This window comes from Elaeis guineensis, chromosome 1, assembly GCF_000442705.2.
Source record: "Elaeis guineensis isolate ETL-2024a chromosome 1, EG11, whole genome shotgun sequence".
Taxonomy (NCBI): Eukaryota; Viridiplantae; Streptophyta; class Magnoliopsida; order Arecales; family Arecaceae; genus Elaeis; species Elaeis guineensis.
In genome coordinates this window covers 169,539,773-169,549,929 of record NC_025993.2, presented here as the reverse complement: position 1 = coordinate 169,549,929, position 10,157 = coordinate 169,539,773, and the positions used below count along the sequence as shown (strand labels likewise).

General features: G+C 39.4%; 1 protein-coding gene across 1 annotated transcript; it reads left to right on the top strand.

Moving 5' to 3' along the window:
- The first annotated feature begins 3,726 nt into the window (after positions 1-3,726).
- Positions 3,727-4,632, top strand: LOC105060170 (early nodulin-like protein 15). Its single transcript, XM_010943778.2, has 2 exons — positions 3,727-4,019; positions 4,105-4,632. Exons 1-2 carry the CDS (start codon positions 3,839-3,841, stop codon positions 4,470-4,472), a joined length of 549 nt encoding a protein of 182 aa, XP_010942080.1. The 5' UTR covers positions 3,727-3,838; the 3' UTR covers positions 4,473-4,632.
- The last annotated feature ends 5,525 nt before the right edge of the window (positions 4,633-10,157 follow it).

Genomic DNA, 10,157 nt, shown 5'->3' with positions numbered 1-10,157 from the left:
TTATCTTAATTGATGTTCGGCACATACAATCTCTATTTGTTATCTACCATTTTATTTCACTTGGTGCTGCTCTGTTGCCTCTCCTAATAAACTCATTTCTCATCTTATTGATCATAATTATAGCTAGGCATTCATCTAAATGTTGACCTCTGTTATCCATCTTGTTTGCTTTATTGTCTTGCATTCTTTATCTTATTACATTTCTAGTCTTATTTTTCCATACTTTAGTTTTTTCCTTTACTATTTTATGATGCTCTAGAAGTAATCCCTCTTCATCCTTTCTGCTTGGATTCCTTTAGATGGCTTCATCAATTTGTTCATTCTTCAATGTACCCTTTTCTGGTAGTAACTGCATTTCCTATTCTTTCTTTCCCGAATTCATTTCTTGAAGTTGCATCCATTATGACAATGTTCCTTGGATACTGAAGCAAATGCCTGATAAGTTATTTTTCCGTGAGGAAGTTGTTCAGCAACATGTATTGAATGGTAAGTTTCTCCGTAATTGAATTGAGGCATTTAATGCTGAATTTCAGTATTCGCCAATCAAAGTTTCATGACTTCATACTATCTTACGGTCTTCATCTTTGCAAGGGTAAAGAACAATTTCCAATTGATGTCATATTTCCTTGTTTCCTTCACAATCCGCAATGTGGCATTGTTAATTAATTCGGTGTTTTGTTTATGTCATGAGGTGTGCATTGATTAATGAATTAGAATCTTTGTTACTCTCAACAATACCTATTATGGAGATTCTTCGCTTTTTCTTGTTTTCATTTTTATTTACTTATTGGTTAGCTTGTGGGGATTCTTTAGGCTTGCTTGCTTGCGTGCTGAGCCTATGAGTTGTTTTATAGTGGGCACCGACCCTGAAAAAAAAGAAAAAAATCCCAGTAAGCACCAATTTCCCCTGCATCATTTGTTAAAGCTGCTATGAGAACCTATGTAGTCATGCTTGTAGTCCTACATTGGATTTTGGGCATTTATATAGTATCAGAAAATCAAATAATATTTTTTTATTAGTTTTTTTTGGATGAGATCTTAAGTCTTTATAAATAGGATAAGAGGAGACTCTGTTCATAGTCCATGTAGATCAGGGAATATAGCAACATGGCACCATTTGGGTTATCCATGGGTTGGTCATCGTGTGTCTGATAATGATTGTAATATTTGTGATTGAGTTTAAATAGACTTTAGATCTGTGGCTGGATGATGACATCGGAGCTTAAAGGGTGGGAGTGTGTGTTATTCCATATGAGCATGTGTTTAGTTCTACACTGATGGACTAAGTAGATTGTGGATGCTAATATAAAGTAAGGAATCAAAATAATATTTTTTGGCTAGTATTCTTCGGTGAGATTCTAGGTTACAATATTTTTCTCGAAAAAGAAAAAAACACTCATCTCCCTTGTTTGAGGAAACTTGCAATCTTTTGTTGGAAAAGAAAGAAATATGCAATCCTGGGTGGCTCGAAGAGCCTCCAAGTTACTTTGTAATTGATTCCAACCATTTAAAAAAAAGATCTCAGTTAGCACCTGTCTCCCATGCATTATTTGTGAAACTTGCAATCTTTTCTGACAGGTGTTGGAAAACTTGTGATCTAGGTTCAATTCTGCCTTCATGAGGGTACGTGTGTATTTAGGGTTGGGCTTTTCCCGGGCGGGAGGAGGGTGCTGTAATTGATGTGCTATCGTAAAAGCCACGCTACGATTTTATCATTGAACTTAAATCTCTATCCTAGTTGAATAGGGTATCTTTTACTCTATTGATATTTGGTATGATGTATTTTACTTTATGAATGGCACTCCGGTAAAGGATTTTTTTTTTTCCAATTATAACATCTAATTGATAATCATTGCAATAGCCATAACTTTATCCCTCCGACACTTATTTTTCTGTCCTCAAGAGAAATATGGCAAAAGCAAAACATAACCTGAATTACAAAACATTAGCAGCAATGTTATTTTCTTTCCAGACTATTTCTTGAAAAAAGTTGTGAGCAACCAACCAGTTCTTGTTTCATTTCATTATCATGCATAACTGGAGAATTATTTGGTGAAACAAAGTTATCATGCATGAAAAAGAAAGCACCACCTTCTTTTCCTTTCCATATATCCCAAAAAATGAAACAAATCAAATTTTATAAATTCAAATTTTTAATATAAATCAACTTAATAACTGTTTTGCACAGAAATAGTCAGATATTTTTTGGTTTTTATTTCTTAATACAATGACACGTATTCAGAGGTCTCCCAACAAAATTTTCCTTGTACCCAAATATGAAACCGGTAACAGTCTAAGTATATATTGCATCTTCAAAAGATGTTTAGTATGCACGGTTGGATCATCCACTAATTGCTATGCATGTTGAGTGGGGGTGGTAATTGGGTCAGATTGAATATGGATCGGATCGATGCAAGTCGGATCAAAAAATTATCAATTTAAATTCGATCTGTTTATTAAATAGATCAAAAATTTAAATCTGAATTTGACATACTTATTAGACAGATAATCTGATCTGACTTATTTATTTATTTATTAAATAAATTAAATTAGATTAAATAGATCAAATATATTATATAAATTAAATATATCGAATTAAATATATCAGAAATAGATTAAGTAAGTTTTAAATAGGTTAAGCAGATTTTAAATAGATTAAATAGATTAAATAAGTTATCTGGCTCAAATCGATCTGAATATTAAACGGATCAGATATTTGAAATACAAATTTGATTTAAATATTAAATATATTAAATAGATCGATTTGTTTATAATTTGAATTCGTTTAGCTTAAATTCAAATCTATTTATGGTAGATTAAATATGGATTGAATTGGTAGATCAGATCATATTTTATGGATCTTAACGTAGAAAGTACTTTGCCGATCTGTCCAGGGGGTGATCCATCGAAGGACGACGAGTTCTATTTTTCCGTAAGGGTAGAACTACGATCCATGAACAAAACTATTCAAGAATCTAAATAAGTAATATTTTTTTAAAAAATCAATTTTTTCTCAAAATTAATAATTAAATAAGTTATATATAATTTTAGAATAAATTATTCAGGCCGCTCTCGAGGTTTGAATAATTATATAATTCCATCTATATTTCGAAAATATGTACATGACTCCCTGGCCAAATGGAGAAAGTTAAAATTTAAAAAAATAAAAAAATTTATTAAAATAAAAAATAAAAAATAATTTAAGATTCAAATAGATTAGATAATAATAATGTTAGTAAGCCCATTAGTTTATTTAATAGAAAGATATTGATAGAGGTTTATATGGCATGCATATAGCAAAAATTAAGTAGTGGAATATATTTTTAAAATTTTAGATAAAAATTTATAATTATTCAAATTTTGTGAGTGATAATTATAATTTATTTATAATTTTATTTTTATTTTCTTTACAGACTTAGAGTAAAATATGAAGAGCATTCAAAGCTTTGTTCTTTTTTTTGGGCCTTCGTATTTCAGAGTCAGAACGAGACCGGGTCGGTGATGAGAGGCTGAATCTTAAACAAAAATTAAAATAAAAAATAAAAGCAAAAATTAAAAGCTGCCGAATTCCCGACCGTTATGGCCCCGACAAAAAAGGGTGGTCCCCATTGGAAACGGCTGCCGCAAAGCAGCCCAAAAATGTGAGCCTCCTGCTTTTGCAACGAAGACCGTGACCAAGCTGCCCAATCTTTGATTCTTTTCCAACGGCTAGTTTGCCCTTTCCCCCAATTTAAATAGAGCCTAATGCCTTCGTCTCTCCCCAACCTCAGGTCACCATCCAAAAGCCACCAAAGTCCTTTAATTAAGCCTTCTCTCTCCCTCCTTTTGCTACTAATCCATGGCCTCGCTGCTCTCCTGTACCCTCCTCTTCCATACGCTTCTTCTCATCATCAGCAGTTCTGAAGCTAAAGACTTCTTGGTTGGAGGCAACACCGAAGCATGGAAAATCCCCTCGTCTAAATCAGATACCCTCAACCAGTGGGCTGAGGCAAACCGCTTCCAAGTCGGGGATTCCCTTGGTAAATTTCAATCCTCTCCTCTGCTTTCTCCTCTACCATAAAGCTTCAAGACCAAAGCTAACATTTTTAACTCTTCTTGACCCAGTCTGGAAGTATGACGGCCAGAAGGATTCGGTGCTGGAGGTGACGAGGAAGGACTACCTGAGCTGCAACACATCGAGCCCGATCGCCGAGCACAAGGATGGGAACACGGTGGTGAGGCTCCCACAGTCTGGGCCGTACTATTTCATCAGTGGAGCAGAGGGGGCCTGCGAGAAAGGGGAGAAGCTGATCGTCGTCGTGATGTCGGAGAGGCACCGCCAGTTTGGTGGGATCTCCCCTGCACCTTCCCCTGTGGAGTACGATGGTCCGGCGATGGCTCCGATGAGCGGCAGTCAGAAGTTGGCGGTGGGGATTAAAGGGGGCTTGGTGTGTGCTCTGGCTCTCATGGGTTTGGTGGGAATGATTCTTTGAGGGATTGCTTGATATGAATTTTGGTTATTTTTGGGGAAGGGGATTGGATTTGTTTCATTTTATTTATATAGGTTTGAGGTTTCATGTTCCTATGATACATAGCCGAGACTGCTTGTGATGTTTCTTCTATTGATGGTATACAATTTATATGTTGTCCTCATTGTTTTGAGCATTGCTTCCAAATATTTTCATGATTGTTTTGCTTATGAAAACGTCTCTGGGCTTCATCTAATTTTTGCGCACAAAAGATAGGGATTTCCCAACTATCCATATAACAAGAGTATGAAATTATGTACAAGGAACGAGCACAAGACAGGGGAGGAAGAGGCTAAAGAAAGGGGCCCTAACTTGGTCTGGCAAAATTCTCTTCTTCCAGTCTTCTCAAATCCTCGACCATATAACCATAATTAACAGAACCCAAGCAGTTTGAAATTTCTTCTTTGCGCTCCATTTTTTTCATTCCCATCATTCCAGAAAGATGAAGAGAGATCCTGGTGATTTTTTATCTTTTTTTTTTTTTTCCTTTCACTAGCAGATTTATAATTCATGAATGGTGTGAAGAGGAAATAGAGCGAAGGGAAGGCAAGCATGTGATCGCTATGAATGGAATGTGTGGTGAGTGCTGGTGGTTTTCATCTTTTAGCGCAGATGGGCGAAACATACTTGCTATTTTGGATTTTTAGTTCAAGCAAATTTTGTATCCGATGCTCTCCGAAGAAAGAGAGAGTAGTCATAGTTTCTTCTTCTTCTTCTTCTTTAGTCTTGGTCTTTTGGAGAGGATAAAAAATGTGTTGTTACTTAAGTAGGAGGATTGGTGTGACACACGGCATGGATGCGGGGAGCAAAGAGAATAGGACTGGACAAAAATTTCTAGTAGCACGATGGAAACGGATGCATGGACTAATGAGAAGACCATGAATTGGTTAGGACACTAAAGAAAAAAAAAAACTATTTTTATCTTTATTATTAGATGCTAATAGCGAGAGAACAACAGATTTTTTTTTTGAAACGGTTCAGTCGGCGACTGCTAAATCGCTTCCTTTACTTTCGCACCGCAGGCCAAACGCAAATACTGGTGTAATAACCAAGATTTAAAAAAATAAAAAAATAAAAAAATAACAGAGGAGGAAGAAGACTCCGAACCGGAGTCTTCTTCCTTCCCATTTCCGGCGAAATCAGACTCGAGGAGTCCGGCTAGGGTAGAAAACCTCCTCTATAAAGACCTCCCTTTCCTCCGTTAGAATCTTACAACAAAACTTCAAAGAAATTCAAGGGATTTGAAGGATTTTTGGCAAAAGAGAGCGCCGTGAGGGTTGATCAGAAGAGAAGGGCCGCCGGAGCTGTTTTTGACCGCCGGAATAAGATACGTTCCTTCTTCCTCCCTTTCGGATTAATCTCTCCGGCCTTTGGGTGCTTGGAAGCCGGCGAGATGCCGGTTCGGGCTCAAACAGGGACACCCCTGTTTACATTTTGTTTTTTTTTCTCCCCCGTGTGCCATCGGCAACAGCCACCGTTGGGGCTGTCACCGGGGCTGTGGATGCATTGCCGTCGGCTGCTGTCGGAGGGTGGCCGGAGTCGGCCCTCCTTGATCGCTTAAGGGTGAGAGGAGATGGAGGGGGACGATGCCCCTGTTTTGCCCCAAAGGAACCCACGGGAAAAGAAGAAGGAAGAAGAAGAAGAAAAGAAAAGAAAAAGGAAAAAGAAAAAGAAAAGAAAAAGAAAAAAGAAAAAGAAAAAAAAAAGAAAAAGAGAAAGAGAAAAATAAAAAATAAAATAAAATAAAAAAAAAAGAAGAGAGAAAAATTTTCTCTCTCCTCTCTCTACCTTCTTTCTCCAATTTCTCTCTCTAGATTCTCTCTCTATTTTCTCTCTCTAGATCTTTCTCTCTTTTTGTGGATTTTATCTCTCTAGAATCTTTCTCTACTCTCTCTCTGATTACATCACAGATCCTAGAATAAATTTGAAATAAAAATATGATGATTTGAGATTGCTCCGAAATTCGTGCGGTAGATCTGATCCCAGTTCGATCCTATTTGAAATTTGTAACACTTGATTCATATTGAGTCACCCTGATAGGACCTCTGATGATCTCGATCATGAGTGCCTCATCGAAAGGATACGAAAGTTTCTCTCTCCACTTTCTCTCTCTACTTTCTCTCTTTAGAATTTTCTCTCTCTTCATGAATTTTCTCTCTCTATAAGTCTTATGGATCAGTGGAGGATCCAGATACTTAGATAAACCCTAATTTTGGTTAATTCTGAAAGAGATCCTCGATTTGTGTTATTAGGATCGATTATCGGTAATTTCTTTATATGTGATTTTTATATTGATCAGGGTCATGAAGAGATGATTGTCCACATATGATATCGAGTGAAATATTTTGTTAAAGAAATTCATAAATCAAAAAAGAAAATTGATTTCTGTGCTTGGATCAGTCACTGATAAAGGTAAGAATCCCTGTACATGATCACTATTATATATGTGCTATTTTACTGTTGGTCTTGCATTATTGGTTTTGCATTGTCGGATTTGAGATCGATGAATTTATTATATCTGAGATACTGTTATTTGATTTTGAGCATGAGTATGTTATATCAATATATATGTGTTGGGTATAAAATTCCCTCAGCCGAAGTTCTTGGCGGGATCGACCCTCTGTACTTTCGACTACTGTTGGTGAACTCCCGTCGCTCCGTCCACGACTCCTACTGCAAGGAGGACTCCGCCCGGACTCCTACGGGAGCCGGGCTCCATCCACGACTTCTACTGCAAGGAAGACTCCGCCCGGACTCCTACGGGAGCCGGGCTCCGTCCACGACTCCTACTGCAAGGAAGACTCCGCCCGGACTCCTATGGGAGCCGGACTCCGTCCACGACTCCTACTGCAAGGAAGACTCCGTCCGGACTCCTACGGGAGCCGGGCTCCGTCCACGACTCCTACTGCAAGGAAGACTCCGCCCGAACTCCTACGGGGGCCGAGCTTCGTCCACGACTCCTACTGCAAGGAAGACTCCGCTCGGACTCCTACGGGGGCCGGGCTCCGTCCACGACTTCTACTGCAAGGAGGACTCCGCCCGGGCTCCTACGGGAGCCGGGCTCCATCACCAACTTCAACTGCTGGTAAGTCTTGTCCGGACTCCTACAGGAGCCGGACTTCGCCTTTGATTTCAATTGCAGGAAGACTCCGTCCGGGCCCCTACGGGAGCCGGACTCCACCTACGACCTCAACTGCAAGTAGACTACGTCCGGACTTCTACGAGAGTCAGACTCCGTCTTCTATTCCGACTGCGGGAAGACCTCGCCCAAACTCCTACGGGTACCAGACCTCGCCACCGACTCCAACCGAACTTCGGCCGATAAGTCTGGACCCCCTGACAGGCCGTATTAACGGCCACGACTCTGTTCCACTCACTGCGACGGACCCTGCGTAGCTCCATTACTCCCTGACAGGCCGTATTAACGGCCACGACTCTGCTCCACTCCCTGCGGCAGACCCTGCGTAGCTCCATTACTCCCTGACAGGCCATATTAATGGCCACGACTCTGCTCCACTCCCTGCGGCGGACCCTGCGTAGCTCCATTACTCCCTGACAGGCCGTATTAACGGCCATGACTCTGCTCCACTCCCTACGGCGGATTCTGTGCGATTCCACCACTCCCTGACGAGTCACGACAGCGGACGCTGCTCCACTCCCCGTAACTGATTCCACATGGCGAACCACGGCGATAGCCACGATCCCGCTCCACTACCCTCCGTAATAAATTTCTCTTGATTCTGGGCAACCCACGACCAGACGGTTTCAGGCGTCACTATCAATCTGTTGTCCCCTCCATCTATAAAAGGGGAACCCCAGATACGTTATTCCATAAGCTCTTGTTTTTACCTAGAAACTCTGCTAAAATTTCCGTTCGAGTGCTCCATTCTTGTTGAGGCAGAGAACTGACTTAAGCGTCGGAGGGTCTTGCCGGAGCAACCCCACCTCCGGTTTAGACTTCTTTTGCAGGTCCCGACGGTGACCGCGACTCCCTTGACTCCAGCTTCTCCGGCGCGAGCGAATTTTTGCACCAACAATATGTATCAGAGATTGATAGCATGATTATATAGATATGACATATCTGAGTTGATCATAATACAAGTCGGAATTGATTTGATGAAATCAATACATAATGATTAAATGAAAAGAAAGAGATATATAGTATGGACTAGCCTTGTCATGTGGAACAGCTCACCAGGAGCTTATGCCTGGGACAGCCCCCACTGGCTTATAGGTGAATCAGCCGGCCAGGAGCTCATGCCTGAGACAGCCTGCCAGGAGCTTATGCCTGGGACAGTCTCTCACGGGCTTTCGTACGTGGGACAGCCAGCCAGGAGCTCATCCTGGGACAGTCTTGAAAGACTTTTTAAGTGGATTCGATCCGGATAATGACTGAGGTATAGACTTGGATAGTCCAGAGCCGGAAAGAAACTGCTAAGAATCATGTGATTATGAAAGGAGAAATGAAAGATAAGACATGAAATAATTGTTGAATAAAAGTGTTTCATCTGTTAACATATGATGATGCATCTATTTTAACAAGACAGAAAATTTATGAATGTTTGCATTATTCTGGACATTGAATATGAGATTTTATATTTTATTGCTTATCCTTATTTTCAGACTATATTACTATATCAGTGTGATATAGAAATTCTTATTGGGCTGTAAAGCTCACACCTCTTCATCTTTCTTTTTCTTCTCAGAGTTACAGGACGTTCATGATTGGCTATGGCTTAGATTTATGGGTGAGCAGATGGATAGATAGAGTGTCATAGTACCTGATCAGATGATTGAAGAAAATTAATTTGTAATTATGCAAGGTTTTACGAATTATTGTTGAAATTAATTGTTATGGATGTTAAGATTGTAATGATTTATTTTGGCCTTGCATATTCTTTAGGGCTTACTCTAAGGAGTGTGCGGCCATCACGTATCCGATCCGGATGTTGGGTTCGGGGCGTGATAACTGATATGCAGTATCTTTTCCTCGACTCACCTAAACGGTCCATCCGTTCTATATGCATCTCTCTGACTTCTATAATGCAATAGAGTAGTTTTAATAATTTTGATTTCTTCCAGTATCACCGTTCAAGTTGTAATCTGTAAAAATCAGGCATCCATTATTTGTCCCAAATAACTTATTTTGCTATCCAACCACCTTACATAAAATTGTCGATGGCCAAGCACAATTTGTCGGTTATATAGAGACATAGTAGAGATAACCCTTTCCTAAATAACTCAAACTTTTTAATTATATGGAGGTTTAATTATTTTAAAAATCTTAAACTCTAAGGAAGTTTTCATTTTTACCATAAACTTTAATTTATCACAACCGAAACATCTAACTTTTAAAATATTATAATTATTTTTCTAATTAACTTATTTAACGATAGTGACAAAAATGCTTATGCACTATCATATGATGTTTAAGTTTAATGGATACTGATGTGGACTCCTTCTTTCTTTTCTCTTTTTTAAAATTTTTGTTTCTTATTTTCCTCCTTTACCACCTCCTCATACTATCATTAGCATCTTCATCTACACCACTATATGCTTCAAACCCTCTATCATGCCTATCACCGCCATCAAGACTACCTCCACCATGCCATCAAACCCACCATCACTATCTCTTCCATCATCCATCGC